At 42.4% G+C, this 25737-nt stretch overlaps 1 protein-coding gene across 5 annotated transcripts in view; it reads right to left on the reverse strand.

Moving 5' to 3' along the window:
• Positions 1 to 25737, reverse strand: part of lrp8 (low density lipoprotein receptor-related protein 8, apolipoprotein e receptor) — a 228012-nt gene that overhangs the window by 54109 nt on the left and 148166 nt on the right. For all 5 annotated transcript variants that reach the window (XM_030049364.1, XM_030049367.1, XM_030049365.1 and 2 more), the window contains exons 5-9: positions 17856 to 18230; positions 13050 to 13172; positions 8589 to 8711; positions 5896 to 6015; positions 3990 to 4115 (exon numbers count right to left, since the gene is read on the reverse strand). In XM_030049364.1, the coding sequence (XP_029905224.1) occupies positions 3990 to 4115; positions 5896 to 6015; positions 8589 to 8711; positions 13050 to 13172; positions 17856 to 18230 (867 nt within the window). The remainder of the gene's footprint in view (positions 1 to 3989; positions 4116 to 5895; positions 6016 to 8588; positions 8712 to 13049; positions 13173 to 17855; positions 18231 to 25737) is intronic.

A 25737-nucleotide genomic window follows, 5' to 3' on the forward strand; every position in this document is an offset into this window, starting at 1 on the left:
TGTGCCCAAACTGTCAGATGTGTAGCACAAACTGCTCTTGGCAGTGCGCTGAAACTTGCATTTAACTGTGGATGGCAGAGAGAGAGAGAAGATGAAACAAAAGCAAGAAACAAGGGCAGGAGTTTGGTCCACAGGCGTTTTGTAAATTCTCCCTGTATTGCTGTGACGGGGCGTCCCACTTGGATCAACCCACTTACCTGCGCTGTTTTCCCATCATACTGTCACATTTCTCTCATCCTTATCCTCGCTCTCTTCTGTGTAACTGTCATAAACACTTATTTAACTACTTGAGAAGGATTATTTTTTCCTTAAAGGAAGAAGAAAAATAAAAAACTAAATCAGTGCAGTGGTGTAAATAAAATGATGCCGTCTTTATCGTTCTCTAACAGCGGCGGTCAGGGCTCTGGTAGATTCTTTTTTCCGTGTCCGTTGTAGATAAATGCCAATTGCAGCACTGACATTGTTTGTATTATCACTTTATGATAATTACACACTGGCTTATCATTGTATTTTTTTTTTTGTTGTTAATGTCCTGTTTCCTCAAGCAGCAGTTATCTTGCTGTGCTGACCAATAAACGGCGAATAATAATATTAAGAATATAAAGAGAAGAACAAAGATGCCACTTAAGTTAATGCTGAGACCAACACAAGTCAGGGAAAGATAAAAGGCAACTATAGGCAAGCTAAATGGAGCTTCTTTTTTTTTTTTTTTTACTGTAGTGAAGCAGCAACAGATACACAAGGAACGGTATGAATGTATAAGTAATGTGCATATACAAGGATATGCCTTCGTATTTCTTCTTATTGTTTTAGTGGGGATTACAAAAACCGAACGCTCAATGTGTTTTTGTCTCCGTATGATCGATCTGCGCGGCTGTTGCTGAGGGCTGAATTCGTATTTGCATTCATTTCTCGAAAAGAGCATTCACATTTCGATTTTTGCCTGCGCACCAAAAGAGCTGCTAAATCGCAACTTTCGATTCCGTCCTCTCCTCTCTGACAGCAGCATCAGTCAGCATAAGCCGAGTCAGTCAGTGCTAACTAGCGGAGATAAATTTGAGCCGGGCAAGCTTGACTCGAGGCCCCGTTAACAATCCCAGAACAAGCACCACGTGACTCACGGCCTTGCAGAAATCCAGGAAATCATCTGGATTTCTGCATATGAGGCATTGCAGACCTAAAAGAAGCCTTGCCGTATGAAATCATGCTGTATCGGCTAATTGTTGGCAACAGAGGATGTAGGTGGGCAGCTTACATGAAATATGGGAATGCTTCACAGTGATTTTTGTTGTTGGAGAACTGTGGAAACGTGAGTCACACAACTGGTGCATTTGTCCCGTCATTTAACACCGGGGACTCGTTCAGGGAGTCAGGCAGTGAAGGACATCTGCTCTTCCAGGCAAAACGAGGTGCATCCACTCCTCTCTCTATGAAATACATGTTCTCATCTCATCTTTGTCTTATTTTCCTCAAACTCCTCTCCTTCGCTCTTTCTCTCTCCCGTTCCCTCTCACATTTGAACTCCCACACTCTCTCCTTCCCAAAACATTAATAGCTCATGTTGACGACTCGGTGAGTGGCATCACACCGATAAAGGTGTAAACACAAAAAAACAATGACTGCAATTAGTGTAGAGCAAGGTTTTCTTCGGGGGGACTCAATGTATGCTGCTATGTATAAAACCATGCACGCACGCAAACACCAGCCCAGAAGAGCGAGCGCAATGTGACTCCAACCTGGGACTTTAATTAGAGTCGCACGCCTAATGATTGTCTATCGCTCTGAAATTAATCTACGAGGCCCGAAACCACTTGGGTGCGGGGATTAGAATGAAATGCGCGTACTTTGGAGGAAAGCAGGAGTGCACAGAGACCATATGTTTTCACCGCTCTCGCTCCAAAGGTTATCAGATTCGGGCAATTATCTGTGTATGTTCGCGCGGCGTTAGTGAGCAGCGAACATGTGTAGGGAACGCTGAAATAATGATCCCATACGCAGCCGCGCACGTGATTTCAGCAGTCGGAAAACCGGCGATGTGATGTGGCATTGTGCTTTGCCGTGTGCTTCCAGCTACACGGCTGCAAAAATAAAGGCCGAGGATCTCGCCTGCTGACATGCAATATGCGCAAATGACATCGTCGCCTCATGTGTGACATCTCCTCACAGAGCACATCCATCCTGGCCGGCCAGTCGCGGGGGATTTGTGAGTGTTTGTGTGCAAGTGTTGAAGTAACGCCTCAGAAAAATTGCATGTGCATCGGCGTGTCCACAAACTTAAGAGTGGCTGTGTGCGGGAATGGGAGTGCATGCGTGTGATTGGGGTGTACAGTATACGCGCGCGTGCCCATAAACGAATTCACGGGCAAATGCGACTTCATTAAAGCCACATTACCTCAGCTTCACAAAGCAGGCGCCTCTGTATTTATGGTCCCATCCCGTTCCGTGCCTCTGAATAAATAAGCCTCGGCATAAACAATAATCACTCCTCTCATTTCTCTCTCTCTCTCTCTCTCTCTATCTGTCTCTTATTATCCACGATAGCATGAGCCACAATCTACAGCGTGGATGCAACTCTCCATCACTCAAATAAGCAGAAAACTGTTCATCCGCTCATCCGGCCCCTCTCTGCCCGCCCGTCCTCCTCTCTAATAAATGCCCCGGCTTCTGACAAGAACTGTTTGCTCTGTCTCACAGTAATAAAGATTCACACTGAGAGACAAGAAGCAATCAATGATGGTTTTTTTTACACTACTTAGCTTCAGAGTGGAAGTCCGTCCCCTGCTTTAAGCGCTCTCATTACCACACCAGTTTACCCTGTAATGACTTAACCTAAGACAGATGGTGCTAATCACTAAAAACACTCTTCCCCGCTCTTGCCACAGAAAAGTTAATTTGCTGTGTAACTCAATCAGTTAAGAGTTTCACTCCCTGTGCCAGTCAAGGTTTAGAGCAAGGCACTAACGCCGCCAAGTTCAGCGGTTCTATTCCCTGCGCAACTCAACAGGCAAAGTATTGCGCTGATATTTTCTGACTATTTCTGTTTTACATACAGCAGTTCTCATTGTCGCTCTGCCTCTCTCAGCTGCACAACACAATTTTGCATTTCTGCATTTTGCAATTTTGAGCTGCAATAACACAAAAATCATGTTAGGTATCTCCTTCTATTCCACAGATACACTGCTTTTTTGTGTTAAATACTTCCATTTTTATGCAAGTACTGGCACTGTATACCAATATTATAAGTGCTATTACTCTTCTGCTTCCTCAAGCTGCACTAAACAACTTCATACTTTGGAGGCTCAAAAATGACAGGATGACACAAATTGAGCCGCAATGTCCGGAAATCTTGTGATGCTCCTTTAGAGGACCCTCTTACATTTTTCATATCCCACTTCTGGACGGGGAAGTGACCACACCTGACATCGGAATTTCATTCGGGCGAAGAGAGCAAATCTACAGCATCTCAGATAGTGGGGAGATGGTATTCTTCTCTGTTGCAGCAGTGCTTTGTGAGTTAGGCTGATAAGATAGAGCTATTTTTCTTTGCCTGGTGCAGCTGTCATAAATCTCCAGGCATCGCTTGAGACAAGAGATTTGATTCCCATTCATGCCGTTGTTTAAAGTGTTTACCCCAGGCAACGAGGGGCACAAACCCCGACTGTGTCCTACACTGACCCAGCAGCCTTTTCCCCCCACTCCTACACACTCGCTTCGCCTCTCCAGGGAGAGGGAGGCAGCTGACTGCAAACTTTTCATTAGTGAGGACTGCAGAAAAAGGTGGCAAATATTTACCTTTGCACAGATTGCTGCGCAGCGCCTGCATACAAAGCAAGCACCTCCTTTCACAGAGTCCCGCAGTGTGAGAATGGTGTAGGATGTGATTTAGTAGCTAGGGGTGCTGGTATGGGTGAGTAATTGGTGTACATGGTGTGTGTGTGTGTGTGTGTGTGTGTGTGTGTTTGTGTGTGTATGTGTGATAAATGACTCACCCACGGCCTTACAGGTCTTCGAGACAGGGTCCATCTCATAGCCTTCGTAGCATTCACACTTATAATCTCCTTTGTAGTTGATGCAGATCTGACTGCAGGCGTCTGGGTTCTCACACTCATCGATGTCTAACAGTTTGAAAGAAAGAGCAAAGACACAAGGATGAGCATGACAAAACTGCAGACACACACACACACGCAGTCATTTCTGTATAAGGAGGGTGGCATAATAAAAACTCTAACAAGGTGACAGTGATAATATAGTTGGTAGTGTTTAAAAGAAACTTGGGGTACACTTGTATCCAACTTGTACTTAAAAAAACTAAGGACATGCTAAGTTATGACAGGGTCTCCCCTGGGTGTTTATCATTAGACAAAGCTCCCTGCTTTGCCTGAAATTCTGAGCAACTTGCATGACGTCAATATAAAGGACAAAAAAAAAAGAGAGCGGGGGAAAAAGAAACAAGTAAAACCAAGAAAAAAAAACCTACGGAAAAATATTTTCATTTTCACAGCAAGTGCATTTTAACATGATTCTGGTTGTTGCTTAGCTCTGGTTAATTGATCGACACGAGTGGCTGTGATCGGTGTCTGTCGGGCTCGGCTCAACATGAAAGACCTCCCAGTGGGTTTGTGGGAAAAACACAAAAGTGCCATGTCAGATACAAAGCAGAAACATGCTGTATATGAAGTTGTTTTTAGAAATGCTAGACATACTGTGAAAGCCACAGCCAGTGACAATATGATGGTGTTGTGACTGACAATTAATGAGAATAGTTCACAGGGATGTTATGTAGACTAATGCAAAATGTTGACATGCATCCTTCCCATAGAAAACAATGGTTTCCTTCACTTGCAAACTTAACCCTCCTGTTATGTTCACATTTTTGAACATCTTTTATGTTTGGGGTCAATTTGACCCCTGCAGTTTAAACTTTCACAAAATTATTATAACTAAAATTGTTATCAAAGTTTATGTGTCAAGTACTTTATGTTTCTTTGTTGATTACCTAAATAGCCCTTTAAATAAAACATAACTCCCACCCACCCCCACTTATACATCCAGTATTCCTATTGTACGCGACTATGGAAAAATATGTGAATCACCATAAAACTGACCTAAAATTGGATAGAAATATTAATTTTTGGTGTTTTAATGGCTTTATATTATTTCTAAGTAACGATTTTTGTTATTTATAACCATTGCGTTACAAAGTGTGTACAGGACATTGAAAACACATCATCATGTCAATTTCATCTTTACCCGGTAGTGCCCATTACATTAGGAACACTCATTAAATATGAAGCAAAAAAAATGATGTTAATCATTTATTTAGAGACGTTAAACATAATAGGAGAGTTAATCACTTGGTTAGGATAATCTAAACTAATACTTCAATTGTGAGATAATTCGGTAAACACGCCTGACAAAGATGGAAGGAGGTAAGCTGACAGCTGAACCTGTTCAAACTTTTTCGGTGATGGATCACTCTATTCTGGGACGTAGCTGGTGCACAAGACTATTTGTTAACTGGTTTATTTATAGCAACAGGGAGAGTCAGTCACAGGGTATCAAAGTTGCATGTAAACAGCTTAACCCGTAAACTGTGAGACCGTAACTCAAATGTGGTCAGCGGTTGAGTCGGTCTGCACATGAATGCGAGGCAAAGGGTGCAGCAGTGATGTGATAATCAATTCTCTCTCTGTTGGTTGCACAGTCTTTGTAATTCATAATACAACACAGGCCGACAGCGCTGAGCGGCGCAGAGAACAGAGAAGCCCAGCACTTCAGACTGGACCGGTCCAATCTGGTCCAGGCCAGACAAGGTGTAATTCCATGTTAGTCATGCTCCTCCGTATTAAAGCAGCAGCACTGTAGCACAACTTTTTTTTTTTTTTTTTTCGTTACCTCCGCAAGTCTTTTTGTCCAGGAGTTTGTACCCTGAGGGACAGTCACACTCATAACCAATTCTCCGGTCCCTGCAGATGTGGGAGCAGCCCCCATTGTTGTCTGCACATTCATTCAGGCCTGCAGAGAAAAGGAATAGGAGGGAGGGAGGTAGGGAGGTAGGGAGGCAAGGATGGGGAGAGGAAGGGAGCGATGGAGGGAAGCAAAGAGGGAGAAGAGTTGAATATTGATGAAACAGCCCCAGCAGGATATTGGACACAACGATGCAGCCTGGATGAAGCACAAAGAAAGAGAGTTGGACAGAGAGACAAAACGCCACACATGGTCAAAAGTTTGCTTGCGTGCGCTTGTGCTTGTGTGTAAATATTTTGAATCCTCCTGCCAGTTAAGATCTAACCTTTTTTTTTTTTTTTTTTTCTCTGTCAAGTGGATTTGTGCGCCCATCAAATCTCATCTCAGGCAAAGACAGTGAGCAAGGGAGAGAGGCAGAGAGTGAGAAAGACATCAGGACGTGTGTGAAAGAATATTCATGTGTGTGTGCAAACGTGCAGGTGTACAGGTGAGCGTGTGTGTGTGTGTGTGTGTGTGTGTGTGCACGCCCCGTGGGCTCAGTCTTGGCTATACCCACATGGAACTGATCCATTTTCCACTGAGGAGCTTGGCCACATGTGCCAGGTGCCGCTCTGCTCTCCTTTCTATTGTTATGAAGACACCTGTCCCCCTCTCCTTCATCCTCTCATCTCACTCACTGAATTTTTCTGTTTTTTTTAGCGCTACAGATGGTGCTTCCTCTCCATCATCCTTCCTCCCTCTGTCCATTCCTTTCTATATCTGTTTCTATCCCTCCATTTATCCCTCTGTCTTTCAGCCGCCCCTCCAGGGGGTAGAGAGTCTGGCACACACAGCTAAAGCTGGCACTTCATTACCGGTTTACATTAAAGATTTATGCTACAGGGCTACAGGTACCGCTGTGAGACAGAGGGAATGGGAAAGAGAGTGAGAGAGGGAGATGGAGGTAGAGCCTACCATGATGCTAGAGGGAGGTTTTGATTTAAAACAGGGATGTAATTTTGCGGATGACCGATGAATGCTATTAGTAAATGACAAGTGAATCAACATAGTGGAGACTTCTCACATAATTGTTTCCATTATATGTGGCACAAGAGCCACAGAATAAGACTTGACCTCAGAGTCCTCAGCTGAGTAGTTTGGAGAGAGAAAAAAAAATATCCACATATCCACAAAACCATAAATCACATTCCTCTTTAAGGTATTAGTTGTCTCTTATTGTCTCCTCCTTCTTAGTTTCTACATGTGTGTTTGTACTCCTTTTATGTTATTAAAACTACCTCTCAGTGTGTGAACATCCTCTTTCCTCGGGGTGAGGGGAGATTAGCTTTTCTTGAATTATTTATTTGGTGTTTATGTGCTAATATGAGGAGAAAAACAGAGCAATGTAAAACAATCCTAAAGGCGCACATCCGCCGGAGAGGTAGGAAGCCGGTAGCTTATACAAGAAAGAAAGATACACAGATAAACCGAAAATGTAAGAAAATATATATCAGGAAAAAAAACTGTAAGGAAATGCATTAATAGTAGGCTATAATATGTTCAGTTATGAAATTGAGAATTCATTGGAGTTTGTTTGAGATGTTTTTTTGCAGTTGGACAGAGATGAAGAAACTGTGACTATATGCAAATCTGATGTCCATAAATCAGCTTCTATGCATTTGAAGGAAAATTGTCTTGACTTAAGGGAAACAAATGAAAATTTGAAAAAAAAAGAAAGAATAACTGTGTACTACATGCATTACAGAAATGTATTATGTTACAATTGAGTAACATTGTACTTCACTGAAGGACAAGGGCTTCAGCCTGGATGGACGTTCATGAATAACCACATTTTCCCGGCAGCGGACGACATCACTTGTCAATTATCGTTAAAATGAGGAAGAGATGCAGCGTGGCTGCAGAACGATACACACAGAGTATCATGTTTAACATTAATGAGATGGCTATAGGGCAATCTCATTACAGGGTATATCCATCCACCTCAAGATCAGATCCTTTCACACCCATGTGGCACTCTGTGATTTGAAGCGGCTCCATCTGAGAGCGAGTTCATGACTGAAGTGTAACAGCCTTTAATTAGTTAAGTAATTTCCTCGAGTATTTCTGTAGACTACTGCTTGAACATCTACTTGAGTAGAATTTCCCTGATACAACAGTAATTACTTTAATTGTAATTACCGGAGTACTCTCTGAGCGAGCTGCATTCGCTTAGAGCGATTCAACTCGCAGGTACTTTTCCTCCGCCACCTCCAGCTGTTGGCGGCTGGATCGCCTCGTCTGTGATGTGAGAGCCGTGACAGAAGCGCACTAAGTGGTAATTATCTACGGTGTGCGGATAATCTGTGTGGTGCTTTATGGGTAACGTAGTCTGGTCACGTTTTCCTGGCAAAGAACGCGCTAGAGGGCAGAGTCGGCTGGCTCTTTGATCATAACAAGACAGCTGAGAATTGTCCTGATTTACTCTGCCTTGATCAAATGAAGCTGCTATTACTAAGAGGAGTGACCACCCGCGTGTGTGCACATACTTATCTGGGCATGCATGAGGTTACCGAGGCGCTAATGAGAGCGCGTGTGTGTGTGTGCATGGGCGGACACGTGAGCGGCTGCATCGATTCTCTTACCGCACTCCTTCATGGGCTCGTCGGACCAGTCCTTGCAGTCTTTAACGTTGTCACACACTTTGCTGCTGTCGATACACTCCCCGTTCTTACAGCGGAACTTTCTAGGCCCGTCACACTTGGTCGCTGTGATGAGGACACACACACAACAAGGTCTCCAGTTACAATTACTTACTATTACAAACATGTATTATCAAGGCTTCAACTCAATTCATGGAAAGGAATGGGGGAAAAAAAAAAACGGTATTTTAAAAAGGACCAAACGTGGAAGTGAAAACAGAATTAGATTTTCATTGTTCCAGAGCAGAAACGTTACTTTGAAATCTCGATGGCCATTATTTTTTCATTCGGTTCAATCTTTGATGAAAAGTTGAAGTTGTCTTCTGGGCTACTATTTTTTTTCTTTGATCTCCACAACTCCCACATATCACGTCAACATCACATATCTCAGCCGCGGAGAAATGTGACACCTAGTTACTGTGGAGAGGCGTTTTTCAATTCTGTTTGATTATACACATTTCGTTTGAATGGCTGAAGAGAGGGCTAGTGAGATGAAGCCTCTGTGTTTTGCATTCAAGTGAGGTATATACGTGTGTGTGTGTGTGTGTGTGTGTCTATATGTGTGTGTATATATATTACAATGCTTAAACAGCTAATTCCAACCTTTTGAATAACGAATGTAAAACAAACCACAATGTTCCCTCGGTCCGTGCAGCCTTTTCAGTTAACCTATTTATGTTAACATTAATCTTCAAACGATGTAGAGGGGAAACATTTTCATGGAGCTATTTTGGCTATTTTGAGACTAATTGCTAAGAAAGCTAAACATGTTATTTATTTTTAGCCCAGGCCTCTACACTGTAGGCTTATGCCATTTTTTTTTATTGCTGTTAATAGCTCTGCATAGAAATAATAATGTGTTTAGGCTTGTTGCATACACGCATGTTAAAAATAACAGTATTAGCCATTACTTTTATTTTGCTGTGGCTGGTTTAGGAACATTTGGTTGGGAGACGAACATTTGGAGAGAAACAATAAGATGGTTGTGTTCAGAAAGAACCCATGGGAAAAAAAAAAAAAAAAAAAAACAGTTTTAAACCCTGCTTATTATCACTCCACAGCTACTACTGCTATTATTTATACTGCCACTACTCCTACACCTACTAGTACTACCACTGCTACCCCTACTACTACCACTACTACTACTACATACTGACTTTGGTTGGCTTTTTTTTTTTTTTTTTTTTTTTTTACAAATCTTACACAATAAAGGGAGACAAAACTAGTGACCACATCACTCTAATTGCCTTCTTATGCCTGAAAAGTTGCCAAATTGACCTTTCCTTACAGTTACTTTTAGATGAAGGCAAAAGGAGAAGCTGAAATTGGTCCAGCTCTTATCTGCACTACAAGCACCAGAAAGTGTGACTTTTTATAATGGCTACATCTGCAGAAAGTCACAGCTCGGCACAGCTCAGCCGCGGCTCGTGATGTACCGGCTAGTGGTTAGGCGAGCAGCTCGTTTAGTAACACTGGCGCCGTGAATGCCCCACTGAGACTGTTCTGCCATGGACTGAGTGGCACTGTGACCCGCAGTCGTACATGAGTACACACAGTCATGCAAGAAATTCTCTCTTTCGCTCACACACACACATAGGCACACACAAAAACCCAGACACACATACCCACAAAATCCCGAGTCTTCTTCGAAGCTATGTTTTGGAAAAGTCAAGTATTGATTTCAGGTTCACAGCTGCACTTCAAAGCGCTGGATGCAAGATAAAGCTCACGGCCACCATGACTGACGATGACCTTGAACTTCTCCGTGTGCAACAATACATAGAAGCAGGGTGAGGAATGTGTTCTGAGCAAAACGAAACTAAACCCAACAAAACAAAACAAAACACACCAAATGATACATTCCACCTGGTAACACAATGTGTAAAGTAACTCAATTGAAAGATGAGCACAAAGAGAAGCACAATAAAAAAGGGGAGCAAGCTGCATTCAAAATTCATGCAGAACAGGGTAAGAGCTACAGGGCAGCCAGGGGCAGCTGAGCTCTATTTAAAGAGGCCTCTGCTCTGCTGAAAGTCATAAAAAATACCATCTAATTTGTTGCTGGTGTGTGGTAGTGGTGCGGTTGGCAGAAGGGGTATTCACTGTGTACGTTAATGCTTAATGTGTAAGGCGGCCTAATTGATGTAGACATGCACACTATTTATGTGTTCTGTGTTTAATGTGTTGGAAGGAGAGCTTGAGTGTGAGTAATCCTTCTGTATGTTCAAAGAGATTTAAAGTTCAGATTCTTACTCATGTAGTCGTATTTTCACTGCTCAAAATTTTCTATATCCACATTTTCTATACCCACTTCATTCATTTGGAGCAGCACGACCTCGGTAAAGCACTCGTTCTCGCAACAGGGAAGGAGCTGCCGGGCCAAACTTCAAGGATGTATAAGATTCGCACTGCGCAGAAAATATGACTGTATGGGTAAGATCCTGAACAATCACTTTAAGCTAGATGCATTCTAAAAGTGTTTGAATATGGACAAACGTAAGCAGTGGCCTTTATGACTTCTGACGGTCCTGTTATTCTGTGTCTTTCCTACATTAGCTCTGCAAACATTTCCAGGCAAATCAAACTATTGCTCATGGGACAAGAGCAACAGAATAACCAACTAAAACCATTTGTCACCATGCAATGGCACTGCAGTCTCATATTCAACCTGTAAGGTGACACAGTGGTAGTTCTATGGCAGAAAGTAGTTCCACCGTTTTGGAAACCAGCTGGCTGAAGAGAGTGCTCAAAATAAAACCAAAACCAATGTGTGTTGTTGTGCATCCTTGAAAATGTTTTTTTTTTTTTTTTTTTTTTTTTTTTCAGCTTTGTATCGCCGCTCAAAGTCATGTTGTTTTCTGGTTTATTTCTACAGTGGTGGAAAAAAGTTTTTGGACACCCCATGCATTTGTGAAATACTGCATTAAGAATCCCTCTTAGGTCTTCAAGTGCAATTTCTTTTAGTACAGTCACAGCCAAAATACTAAACAAATCCTAAAAAAGCCATTAAAAACTTCAAATTGATTGGTTCCATAAAAATACATAAGAAATTTTGAGTATTGGGTCATTTTGGTAGCAGTGATGAAGGTCGTTCTTTTTATTAAAAGACACAATTTTTGTTGCCAAGCTTGGTGTCTATATACATTTGAAAGATCTTCAGACACAAAAATGGCTAAAACAAGGAACCTAACGCAGGAAGATAAAGATTAAACTGTCAAGAATTTAGTTTTGTTAGTTTTTCTTGTAAACAATAAAAAAATATAATTTGTATTTGTTTGTATCTGTCTAATGCAGCCACACCTTTTGAAACACAAAAAAAGATTTTTCCACAAATATTTCATGATAATATTTGAGATTGTGAGATTGTGTAAAATTTTAAGGGTGTCCGAAAACTTTTTTCCACCACTGTATTTCATTCATTTTGGAGCAGTATACCTCTGGTGAAGTGTTCAGTTCTTGTGACAGGGAAGGATTTAATGGACCAAACTTGGTGGATGTACAGTATTACACTCACATGGACCAGCAAATGCCACTTTATGGGTAAGAATCTGAAGCATCACTTTAAATCTCCATGGAGCAGGTGAGCAACGCTGACCAACATGTCTTCGTTTATACACCGATCTTGTGTGTGGGCTTCTGACCTGTGACCCGCCTCTAATGACTCAGTAATGTCTGTAGCCATGGAGACAGACTCTCATGGGCTCGTAAAACAAATTGGGGATTTGACTGACCGGGCTAAAATGACTACCTGGTAATGCACATTGTGTTTTTTTCCCCCACTATGACTGTCATCTTAATATGTTTGATGAACATCTGTGGCTGGAAGAAGGAGGAGTGAGCTGGCTGCAATCGACTAAAGAAGCATTTGTCAGGACATGGATTGATTTTAGGAAGAATAAGCCCCTTTTCCACTTTGTAAACCGACTGCCGTAACACATTTCTTCATGATCTTTACATTTCATTTCATGCAGGTGGTGTAGGATCTCCCTGAGTGCTGCTCTAATCCATTCATTGTTACCTTCACTTAAAAAACATCCGGATGATAAATCAAACTGTTTTAACATGGAAAACTGGTATAAGGACGATGGAGCAAGCTGCTCTAATTCTCCAAGATGATGTCATACCTGATGAACTTGATGGTCCCTGGGATTTTATGAGATCTTGTCTTGAGAAAGCTTAAACAGATTCTGATTTTTTTTTTTTAATTTTTGCAGTAATATTTTGTACCAACCCCCCTACCCCCTTTATTATTTCTGGTCTTGTCTTGCCTTTGTTCTTGTCTTCCTGTATTTGATTATTTTGTTTTGTGTGTATTGTACTATTGTGGTCTATGTCTTTGTTGTTATGATCATAAAATGTTTATAAAAAAAAAAAAAAAAAAACATCCAGATGAGCACATCTTACCGTTGACGCAGCCGGCCTCATCACTGTAGTCTGGACAGTCGTGGACTTTGTTGCACTGTTTGGTGCCGTGGATGCAAGAGCCATCGCCACATTGGAACTCATCAGGTCGGCATGTTAGCAGAGCTAGAGGACACACACACACACACACACACACACACACACACACACACACACACGCACATATGTTAGAATTAGGACTTCTATTATACAGAGTTATGTATGACACATCTGACAAAAAAAAAAAAAAAAAAAAAAAAAAAAAAGAAAGTCAAATGTAAACACAGTCAAATATAAAAACAAGCACACACACATTTATATTACTACACTTCTATAACTTCCACTGACCACATTCATTTCCCAACCCCACCACTGTATGCTTAAACCATCGAACACCAACCCTAAACCTAAACCCTCAAAGAGGTGAGGACCAGTAAAATGTCTGCACTTGATCTAGTGCACACAAACACACACACAAACATATGCACACACACTCAGTAACAAACAAACACACTTTCCAGGGAGCAATTTTCTCCATGACAGAATCACAGGTTACATCTCTAGAGACAGGAAGAAGAAGAATGATGTGGTGGATTAACAATCGGATTGTGTGTATGTTCATTTAAGTGGGTGTGTGTGTGTGTGTGCGTCACATATACGTGCATGCATGTGGTGTGTGCAGCCTTCTGTACGGGCGCTTGTTTCCCTGATCACTCCGACTTGGAGTGCATTCCAATCCAAAAGTAATCAGTCATACACAACTCTTGCCCGTGCTGAAAAAGCCCCGATGGAAATGAAAAACAGACAGGTATTCACTCACTGTCTGAGGAAAACACACATCCAGTGACCCGCTGTGTGTGTGCATGTGTGTTTATGTGTGTGTGTGTGCATGCATTTGTTTGTGCGTGCTCTAACTGTGGGGGGCAGGTTTATTTAACTCATTCGTCTTTTTAACTGGCTATTTAATTATTCATGCGTTGTGTTTTGGACTCGCACTGCCAAGGGAAGGGAGGCAGACATGATCAATGGCTCCGGGGTCTGCAAAAGTGCATGGCACACAATCACTGTATCGAAAGATGTGCCATAAAACATAGACACACACACCATTTCACACACAAGTGAGCACATATGGACACACATAAGAGAACATAGATATAAATGTACTGACAGACTGCTAAAGACACACAATACCCCCCCACACACACTCTCAAATACAAATATACTTTATGGACACATAGCCAGACAGCACATACACAGGCCCACACTCAAACAAACACACACACACTGACTAAGAAAGCCCTCCCATACTTGAACAAAGAAACAAAGACAAACACATGGTAATGCGAGAATCAGCGGAGGGAGGAAGACATAATCCTGCACCATCACAAAATGTGCTGATTCTATCTGCCAAATGATTGGGATCTGAGCTCAGCTAATTATGATAAATCCCCTAGATGAATAGTAATAATACCGCATTGCCATCTGCAGCAATGTTGGCAGGAGGGGGAGGAGAGGAGAAAGACCCACCGATATGATATGACCATTTCTCATTTACATTAACCTCCTGTCACCCCTCCCCCAGTCACTTGTCTCAGCATATCTGTGAACCTAGTGCACGATTATTGAGACAGATGTTGGAAATAAGATGGGAGATAATAACCAGAGATGAGTGTGTGTGTGTGTGTGTGTGGGGGGGGGGATGAGTGCAGCTTCAGGGAGGAGAGGAGGGGAGAGCAAGCCAGAGATACAGAATGATTTGAACATTTCTCATTTATGTTAACCTCTTGCCCCTCCCTAAGCTCTGCCGTCTCATTTACATTACATATTCGTCTCATGCATTACATCTTGTTTGACACGAGCCTCCAATCACCTGCCTTTAAACGGCACTCTGACAAGCATGCACACACACACACACACACACCAAACTCCTCTCACATCATAACTAACAAGATCATTGAAACTGATACTCATTGCACACATTGCATTGCTTTGCTCTTGGGTTAAGCATCAGACCTTCTTGTATCATACTGAAATGATATCCATGATCTTAAGTCGCTGGTGAATGAGGGTATCCTGAGAGCCAAGGCAGACTGCTGATGAATACCGCTGCCAGTTGTAAGGCTTGTTTATACTTACATTACGAAAAATACGGTATGACATCTGATAGCCCTCGGCATTTGAATGGTACTCCATAAACCAGCACTCTATGTCGAATATCTGATGTCAGACAAGCCCCAATATGTGCAACATGCCAGATGTCAGAAAATGCCAACAGGTTCTGCATTCCCTGTTTATTAAGCCCCTTCCCATTCTGAATTCAATCCAGTAGAGTTGAGTTGAATAGATGTAGATGCCCTTGTGGACCGTGTTGGTGCAACTCTATTAAATCTATGGAAATGGGGAAAATGCCGGCTTTGCTATTTTTGTGATGGCAAGGGCGTTGCACGTCCGATATTTCAGACTGGGCCTTGAAGACGTTCCAAAGACCTTTATAATCTTCTTTGCTTTATTTGTCGAGGTGAGGGCACTCCTGATCCCCGTCTGATAGCTTCTCCTTCAAAAGCATCCTCGACTAAAAAAACAATGCGTATACTTTGGCAGTGTAGCTCCGTGCTTCTAGGCTGGTCAACCAATCGATCATGCTGCTTGTCTGCTGGGGCTGGCTGATACGGACAGAGTCAAATATCACAATATCTTTGACCAAACAGACTGTTTGACAGAACAGTCTAGTAAGTTCAGACATCCCTTTACTGTAATGCAACTTTTAAAACCAGTAAAAAGACAACATTTATGCCATATCACAATATTACATGATCCACGCTAATTAAAAAGTGTCTTTCAGGTAAAAAAAAAAAAAAAAAAATTGTCTTTATGGTGCTGTACATTTACCACACCCTCTGCTCACTGAACTGTCTATATGACTGCTTACCTTGACTTCCAGCACAAGGGACTGTAACCTGGTTTGTGTCAAAAACCTGTCCTGCCATGCTGTGCACACCTAGTTACACGCTTCTCGTTCACCTCTTGAAATCAAATCTGATGCAACCACTACGGGGGGAGATGGGAGTCACACATTGCGAGAATTGTTACATGTGCAAAGGACTATACATTGCAACGTCTCTGCCTGTGCTATGCAGTGCGTATGGCCGTTTCCCTTTAGAGAGAGGGCTTCATTATCCTGTTAGACTGGAGTGCCTTTAAGTATTGCACCAGCCACCTATGACAAGGTGATTATTTCAGCCCTGGAACTGTGAGATATTTGTCCGTGTGTGTGAGTGTGTTTGTTGGCGTATAGATGTGTGTCTTTGAACGTGTGTGTGCCCATGTGTGTGCATGTGTGCATGTATGGTGTCGTATATATGAGAGTCTGCTACCATCTCCCTGAGTGGTGTGTGGGAGTGTGAAGAGGAGAACAGATGGGGGTCTCGCCTGATGAAGGACCCTCACCTCCCACACACACACACACACACACACACACACACACTCACACACAGTAAAGACACATGGTCAAACACACACTAAAGGGTTTTTCTCCTGCTTCTAGATCATACGGTTGCGTGGCAACACGTGCGTTGATCATCATCCTGTTGACATTAGCATTGATCTTCCTTCAATCATTTGGCGACACAACAAGACTTTCAGTCTTTGTTCTTAGTAAAAGCCATGGCAGGCTTCAGCTGGATTCTTTCAGCAGTGGTGGGCAAAACAAATGGACAACAGCGACAATAAAATACCACTACGACCATGACTACTACTACTACTACAACTAGTAATAATAATAGTAATCGTAAAACTAATATTAACAGAGCCAAATCTCTCAAGGCTATTAAACACAAATAACCACAGGACAAATTCTGTGCTGTAACATTGAAGAGCAGGGAACCCAAAGCAATTCCTTTGCACTAATGTTAGACTTGAAGAACTGAATTAAAGGTAACAGTCTGCACTCAAAAAACTGTATTCTTTAATAAAACGTTCAGGGGAAGAGAAAAGACAAACGTTTCCGCTCTAGGTCTCAATTAGTGACGTTCCTCTGAACATGCAGCGAGAGATGATATGGGAAATGGGAAGTGGGAAGTGGGGAGAGGGACATTTTCCTGCGGTCAAGCCACTGGGCTGAGTAGTTTCCCACCCTGAGCTTGATGTCACTGTCTCTACTTGGGACGATGCCAGAGACCGACAGGATGGCACTGAAGCGCCCGTCAGCTGAGGTGAGTGCACTTTGTTCCCTGGCCTCCTCCTGTGGCCTTCATGTCCCTTTGCCTGCCTGTGCTCCTCTTTTAGCCAACTGTCTTAAATCAAAATGTCGTCTTTTAACTTCTTGCAAGGTGCTGCATGTCACGTTCCACATGTCATCTTTTTGTGGAGCCATAATCCCACTGTTCCTGTTGCACAATAAAGGATATTTTTTTTTTTTGTTTTTTTTTTTTCACTAAGGATTCCTGCAATTCTTCTGTTTCATGTTTTTTCACAGTAGGCCATTTAGGCCCAGAAGATTATGAATGGCATGTCATTTTAGCCATTTTCTAATGTAAAAATTAAATGTTAAAGTACTGATATAGGCAATGCTATTTACAGCTTTTTGCTCTATACTGAATGAAAAATACAGTAACTTTTATAAAAACGCAACAGAAATACACTGAAAATCCCAAATATGAAATCATTAATCTCTTCATCCATCCCTAAATCCAGTCATGCAGCTAGACGTCTATGATGAACAGTTTTTACCCATCTATCCTCATTTCCATTAACCTTCACTCAATCGGTTATTCACTCATTCATCAATCAGTCCATTCACAGTTGACTTACGACAGTTTGCTTCATCGGATTTGTCCTTGCAGTCCGCGTCTCCGTCGCACTTCCAGTTCATGTGGACACACTCCCCGCTGCCGCACTGGAACTCGCCGGCCGGGCAGCGGGGCTTCTGCGGCTCCGTCCTCCGGCTGCAGCGCTCCATGGACTCGTCCGACTTGTCCTTGCAGTCCGGGTCGCCGTCGCAGCTCCACAGGGCCGGGATGCACTCCGAGTCGTTGCAGCGGAACTCGTGCTGGCCGCAGGTGGGGGTCGAGCACTTCTCCTCGTCGCTGCCGTCCCCGCAGTCGTCATCGCCGTCGCACACGTAGATGGGTGCCATACACTTCCCGTTACGGCACTGGAAGTCCTTGGAGGGGCAGGCCTTGGCATCTGTGGGAAGGCAAGGGACAAGCAGATAAAAATAACATTAATAAACTCAACAGCTCGGCTCCTCTATCTTTTTAGAGGCAGGCTTAAGTATCTGCTGCAAAGCTTTTCAATCTTCGTCATGTTCTTGACCGCCGTGTTCACCCCAATTTGCAGTTATTTTGCCCTTGGTACCCTGATCTGAAAAGATATTTTGGTTTATGTCTAGTATTACACTGCTCAGATGTCATACTTGAGCACTAATAGATCCAAAGTGGTGAGATTAAAACAAAATGCTAAAATAATTACTCATGTATTTGTTTTTGGATCGTAACTTCTAGTTAACTGAAATTTGACTGTTCCTAATTTTGCTGAGGACTGCCTGGAGGCCCTAAAGGACCCCTGAGGGTCCCTGGACTGTACTTTAAGCACCACTGATTTAGTGGATAGAGAGACTGCAACCAACTGCAATCAACAAATGCAGTTCAACCACCTTTGCAGCGAGCATTTGCCCTGTTGAGGTGTCCTTGAGCAAGGTAATAAATCCCTAAGAGATGCATTAATACATGAAAATATTTGGGGCTATAGTGACTTAAAATCAACTGTTAATTTAAGGATATATCCACTGGAGCGCCTTTTAGAGGCAGACTTATTGCACGTGGGAGTAGATGAGAGAAAATTTGAGCTAGAGGACCGATACAGTTAACTAATCGCTGCATACATTCCAGCTCCTTGGGGGAGCAGGCTCGGGAGATGGAGAGACATACAGAGCTAGTGTAAAAATTTAGAGTTAATGAACAGAAGCCTATACTCCAGCTCTTCCTCCCTGCTTGTGGGCTTTGTTGTCTGGCAAGAGCAGAAGGCAGAGGGCTTGATGTAAAAATCTGTTAACAGTTGGCCGGGCATGGCACTGATTTTCTGTAGTCAGCATCACAGACTGGGTACTTGTTTTGTGACATTTGTATCTTTGGAAGGGAATTGTTCACAAGTACCGACTACATTGTCCTTTGCCAGAGGAGTATTGCAGGTAAACTTGGTGGCACTGTCCTTTAAATCATTCCACTGAACTCTGACAGAGCAAAGTTTAGCATGGGGGAGGAAGACAGAAAAGAGAAAATGCTTTGCAGTAACGGTTAAAGTAAAGCGAGATAAACACCAAAGAGTAAAACCGCGAAACTCGCCTCGTGGGAAAACAACATTTGATGCATTATTCAAAGAAAACAAACATTGTATCCATCGCACTCGCAAAATCTCAGCTCTGTAGACTTTCAATCTTTACACAACGGGCTGCAGCTGTTATTAACATTTAAACGCACTGGGAAAACGAGGGACCACACGCTATTCAGAGCAAGGTTGAGAGCATATGTGCGGTGGCGTAAAGTGTGTGGAAGCAGATGTATTATGAGCAGAGCAGGGGACAGATGCAGGTGCCTGATGGAGCCCAGACCCCCCACCAGGCACGATGCCTTTGTGCCATGCTAAAGACACCTGGTTCTGTCTCTGTAGCCTGTGCATGCATGTGTGTGTGTGTGTGTGTGTGTGCAAAAACACAGGTTGCACATTCTCTTTGTAGACCCACTCATAGTCTTTCAGTGTTTCTGACAGCTGGAAAATGATCGCAAACATGATGATAAATAATGTTTTAGCTTTTCATCCCAATTGCATTTCAAGTGTATGTTCCTGTCTGTGCTAGTAAGTGTGTATGTGTGTGTGTGTGTGTGTTTGCTGGCAAATCCTTCATCTTTGCCATATCCCTGCAGTAGCATTATCTTATTCCAGCCAGATTTAACAAATCACCCCGATTCATGCATTCTGCTCAAAAAAAGGGAAAACACACACACACACACACACACACACACACACACACACACACACACACACACACACACACACACACACACACACACACACACACACACACACACACACACACACACACACACACACACACACACACACACACTTGTCCCCTTGTCGTTTGGTGTACCTTTCTTCTTGGGGCGGGCGATGTAACCACTTCACTCTCTCCCTCTCTCTCACCCTCCCACACAGTGCACCGAGGGGACTCATTATGATAATAGGCTATTGGATTCCCTGCTAGCTATTACTGCTAGCATGCTAATCATCCCCACTCAGATCTAACTAATTTAATTAACATGAGCACATAAACAACATCAACAGCATCCCAGCAGAAGCTCAGGTGGTTCGAGGGTCATGCAAGGTGTTTTGGGCAAACAGGCAGTTGGGCAATGCGATAAAGTGATTAAAAATTTAAAAAAAAAAAAAAAAACTTTTGTATAAACAAGAGCCTTTTTGCTCACTGAATAATATAAGTTTTCGGTTTACCTTTTATCCCAGTGGGTGGTGGTAATCTATTGCTATTGTACACTAACTTGTTTTGTTTTCTCCTCTCTGAATAATCCTGTCTTTAAGCAGAGAGCCTGGTCGACCACGGTTACGAGCCTGGCATATGAAGCTTCTTATTCTGGTTCCCAGTGGGACACTAACCTACAATAGAGCCAGTAAAACCTCAATAGCCTTGTTTCCGCTGCACAGACAGGCAGGTGGCAAACAGTTAACGGGATTTGTGTCTCAGGGATTAAAAAAAAAAAAGCAAAAAAAAAAAAAAAAAAAAGCAGCAACTTCAGTTCGAACTTGAAACTCACCGGAGGAGAGGAGCACATACTGTGAGCCATAAACACAAAACACAGCTACAGAGAGCAACAGGAAGCTTGGGACGGATGTATCTCTCCACTGTATCATATAATCCTTTCTAAGTTTTTTTTATTTTATTTTATTTATTTATTTATTTATTTTTAACTTATCACTGCATCCCTTCACCTGCACTTCACCTCAGTTATCTGCGTTATCTCTGCCTCACTGGAAAATAGAGAGGGAGCACCCCGATCAATCCGGATAAACACACGGATACAGATAGACTGAGGTAAACCAAACGGGTAATAAACTACACTTTGCCACAGTAGCTGAGGGGGATTTTGTGTTTATTGCAACTTTAAGCTTTTTAGCATATTAGGTAGCCTTTCTGCTGTTGTTTTTGCACATAAAATATTTGCAAATGAAATGATAAATTTAACAAATACCCTCCGTGATAATAATAATAAAAAAAAAGACAAATCATGGGAATCTGGCCAATGCAAACACGGTCAAGATGGATAGTAGTCTATGCTGTATTTTACACAAACTGTATTGTTGTTCTAGTCACACTGCAATTATTTGTTGTTGTTTTTTTCCCCATTTGCTTTTCACTAGATGCACCATTTGCCATCTGCCAACAGCTTTAGCTCCATTTGAACTGGAGGGAGAACACTGCCGTCCTCCTATTTCGTGCTGCAAAGGAATTTCCCTTCACGGCATTAAAGCTGGCATGACATGGTTATCTTTTTTCCTTGATTTTACGCATCTCCTGTAATAATCAGATGTTAAGGTGGGACATAATGCGTTGTGTAAGATCAGCTCCAGCCCCTGGTGTTTTCTGTCAGACGTTTTGATCGGGAAAAGAGGTTGAGGTTACCGTTAGGATTGGGGATGGGCTGTCAGGGAGCCTCAGGGCCTGATTTTACACATAAGCATGTTATGCAGCGCGGGATCATTCAAAAGTGTGAGCCAATGAACTTAATTTGATGGAATAAGTGCTCAGAATTTGTGATTGTTCATCATTTAAGATACTCTGTTTTTCAAGAAGTAAAAGAAATGGAAGTTCATGTTAAAAAAAATCCTATTAAATCAGTCCTCGTGGCACAGAAACAAAACGCCTTTGCAAGAGGCCTTTAGAAGCTGCAAGTTCTCTGCATGATGGCCCTGTTTTTTTGTTTACAGTAATTATATGAATGTCTCTTGCATGAATTAACATAGTAATTTTTTGAGGTTAAAATGCTCCATCTAATGCCTCTATCTGCAGTTTTCATGGGTGAGTTTCCAAAATGGCAGCAAAATCCACTCAAAATCTCCACCCCCTGGTCTTATCACTGAGCTACGTCAAAGCTGACAGACACCAGGAAGGCCTTGATCGATCAGACAGGGAGACAGTGTAGATGGCCTCCCGGTGAACAAGGGCCAAAACCAATACTCAGGAACAGAGGAGAAGGAGATTAGAGAAGAGACAGGTGCTCAGGGAAGCACATGGGGTGGTAGATCCAATGACAGATGTGAGAGTAAGAATGTCGTTCCCATCCAAAAGAGCCCAGCCCAGGAGCAGCAGACACGCTGATTTAACAGCAGATAAAGGCAGAGAGGACGGCTGGCCAGATTTTAGGGGAAACAGATCCCATGTGGTGCCATCACAGTTATGTAACTCACCAGTAATCCATTTGCAGGGAATTAATCAACTAAACAAAAGTAAAAGCATCACTGGGTGATGTTTTCCATATCATTAGCACCACCTCTGTCAGTCGCCTGAGTGTTTTCTTTTCAAAAATTACAAGACCAACTCAAAATGGCTGCTTAACACATGGCCAATATTTGTGTAACTAAGAGATTCACTGAAAAAAAAAAAAAGTTTTTATTTAGATGGCTAGATTAGCAAATAGGATACCAGTTATGAGCCAGTGTGTGCACAGGTGGCAGGGTGGGTGGCGACTGTTTGCATATACATACATCTCTGCATACTGAATGAGTGCAGGGTGTGGAGTTATATGGAAGATGTTTTATGGCATGAAGGCATGTTATTTCATGGGGGAAAAAAACATAAATATGTAATATTGATTAACAGAGATGATTTTTCAGGATTTAATAAAGGACTTTAAATAAAAAGTTAAAGCAAGTATAAGGAAAAACATTTTTCCTCTCTAGACAAAATATTTTACTCAAAATAATAATGCTTATCCAACAGCAGTCTGTAAATTAAGTAAATTAAAAAAAAAAAAAAAAAACCTTTAAAGTTATTTTCAATAAAAGAGAGATAAAAAAAGTAGCTGGGAAATCAAATTACACTACTCAGGTGGACTGTTAATTAAATACATCAATCCAATGGATTATTTTACCAATTACAATTTTAAGCAGTCAGTAATCTGATTACATCTTGACAGCAACCTTCCCCACCCAGAGCTGCTCTGGTTTAACCCCGAATTAACCGTCCTATCCATCCATCCCCTGACCCGCCACTGGACAGCTAATAGATGGAGCAGGGAGATAGGGCACAACTCATTGACCTTGTACTGAAGGACAATTGAACCCTCTCCAACGTTAAACAGTCTACAGCAAGCAGGTATAGCTGGACACACACACACGTGCACACACATGCACACGATTGCAGAAATACACACGGCCAAAGCCACATGCATTATCCAGTGCAGACATGCTTAACGTCACACACATACAAGTAGACAGCAAAACACTGTTTACACTTACGCATGCAACCACATGCACACAAAAAAGTAGACAGATTCGAGACACAAACACACACTCACACACACACACACACACATCTCACTTGAACCTTTCTCCATGAGTCAGTGCGCGTAATGTTTCTGGAGCGTGGAATCCAATCAGGCTCTGGTCTAACATGTCAGCCAGTCAGCCGTAGTGTGGGAGTACACACACACACACACACACACTCACACAAACACACGCACACGTCAACAAAGCTCATGTCACCAGGTGTGCTCTTGGAAATACAAGCAAGAGATCACAGATCAGCTCAAACAACCAGAAATGGAAATAAAAGATTCACTACACATCGCTGTGTGTTAAACGCCACATTTAACTAGGAACAGAAGCGCACATCCTCCCTCTAAAACGTCACATTCAGCTTGAAACAGACAGCAACACTTGAAGGCATTTTAGCACAGAGTTGGATTAATGGGCCGTAGAGCAGACAAACAACATGTTCATCAACTCAATGGAACATCAATATGTATACCTTATCTTCCGAACGAGGGCATCAATAAAAAAAGAAAAAAAAAAAAAAAACAGATCTGGGTTGAGTCAACCATGTCTTTTACTGTCAGACATACACGGGTAATCATACACAATCACCATCTATATTCATGAGGATGGATGGAGGAGAAAAAGGAAAGATTTCTAAAGGGGAAACACATGCATGCGAATGTTCCATGCTCAATTATTCCACCTTAATCAAAAGAGCCGGCCCAAACCACATCCTGTGTTTCAGTTTGTGTTTTCATCTGCGCGGTGCGACACACTGCGAACACTCACTGCCTCCAAACCCAATTTTCACATGGAGCTGCACGGAGAGGCGTGCTGAGGAGTGTGGCACACGTCTGATATTGCTGCTCTGAGGCAAATTCACGGCCTGTGTTGCAAGACCTGTCTCTCTCTCCACTGTCCACTTATTCGTGCCACTTTCCACTGCAAACTACAAAGCAGAAATCCCCCCATTGTCCACCCCTCCCCCCAAAAAAAACATCATTTTTCAGCTTGTGGAATAATATGTGCTGAAAACAGTGTGGGCTGAAATCAAACTCATGAACCATCACCTTACAATTTTGCTATATACACTGGAATAGTCAGCCTACATAATGAAGAGAGGTTGCAGCATACACCGCTACAGACATTATGATACTTGCACTGGATAGCTGTTTGCAGTTTGTCTGTGTTCATCAAATAAACCTTAAAATAAATCTAATAAACTCATTTCAGATGCCACTGATTCATGGTGAAGTTCAAAGTGAATAAGGACTCTTGACGTTTTGTAAGGAAAATGTACTGGATGATTTGTTGCACGCCTTCAAGAGGAGCCAGTGTTGTTTCTATTTCTGAATTCAGAGTACTGTCACTTCTCACTGTCGCCGTCTAAACCGTGCCGGCCCAGTCGTTTCGTGACACTTCAAGTTTTTGGACTTGAAGAGAAGTGATCTCATGAAATCAGCTTACTGAGTGAGACGAATAGATTCACCCTGTTGTTCGACTTTGTCCAAACCATTGTTGTTTTTAATGCCGGGTATGGTCACTGGCAGGGAGTGGAAAAGCCACACAGCGAGTGACAAATCAAAGTTGAAGGATGAAATATGAAAGGCTCTCCTATCCAGCAGCAAGCACGCTGTTTGGCTTCATCAGTGATGGATGATCCTCTCCACCAAACCCTGCCCCCGCCAGGCGCTAAGAAGAACACATTTAGGTTGAATGGGTGTGCGACTTAATGATGTCACACTGCTCTCTCTCACTCAAAATTCAAACTGTTACTTATTTCTGTCGTTTGAAACCACCAATGTGAAAAATTACCTAGTGCAGCTTTTCAGTGGCATAAAAAAAAAAAAAAAAAAAAAAACTTTTAGATGAAAAAACACGACTGAATGAATTCACACTTTTCAAGAACTTGCCTTATAATCTACATCTCCGCTGCTGTCAAAAACATCCCCCCAGGGCTGAGTAGACTGAGTCATTGTTTTAAAGATGGCGAGCTAATGTAGCATTTGCTATGAGGCACCATTACCCCTGATATCATTAAAATGGCAATGGATCAAGAGAGGTAGTACACGGTGCCGGAGGGGCGCTGTCCTTGCAACTGTAACGAGGCAGGTCTGTGATGTACAGGTCTAGAAATGTCAGCCTA

Source organism: Myripristis murdjan, chromosome 4 (genome assembly GCF_902150065.1).
Source record: "Myripristis murdjan chromosome 4, fMyrMur1.1, whole genome shotgun sequence".
NCBI classification, from domain to species: Eukaryota; Metazoa; Chordata; class Actinopteri; order Holocentriformes; family Holocentridae; genus Myripristis; species Myripristis murdjan.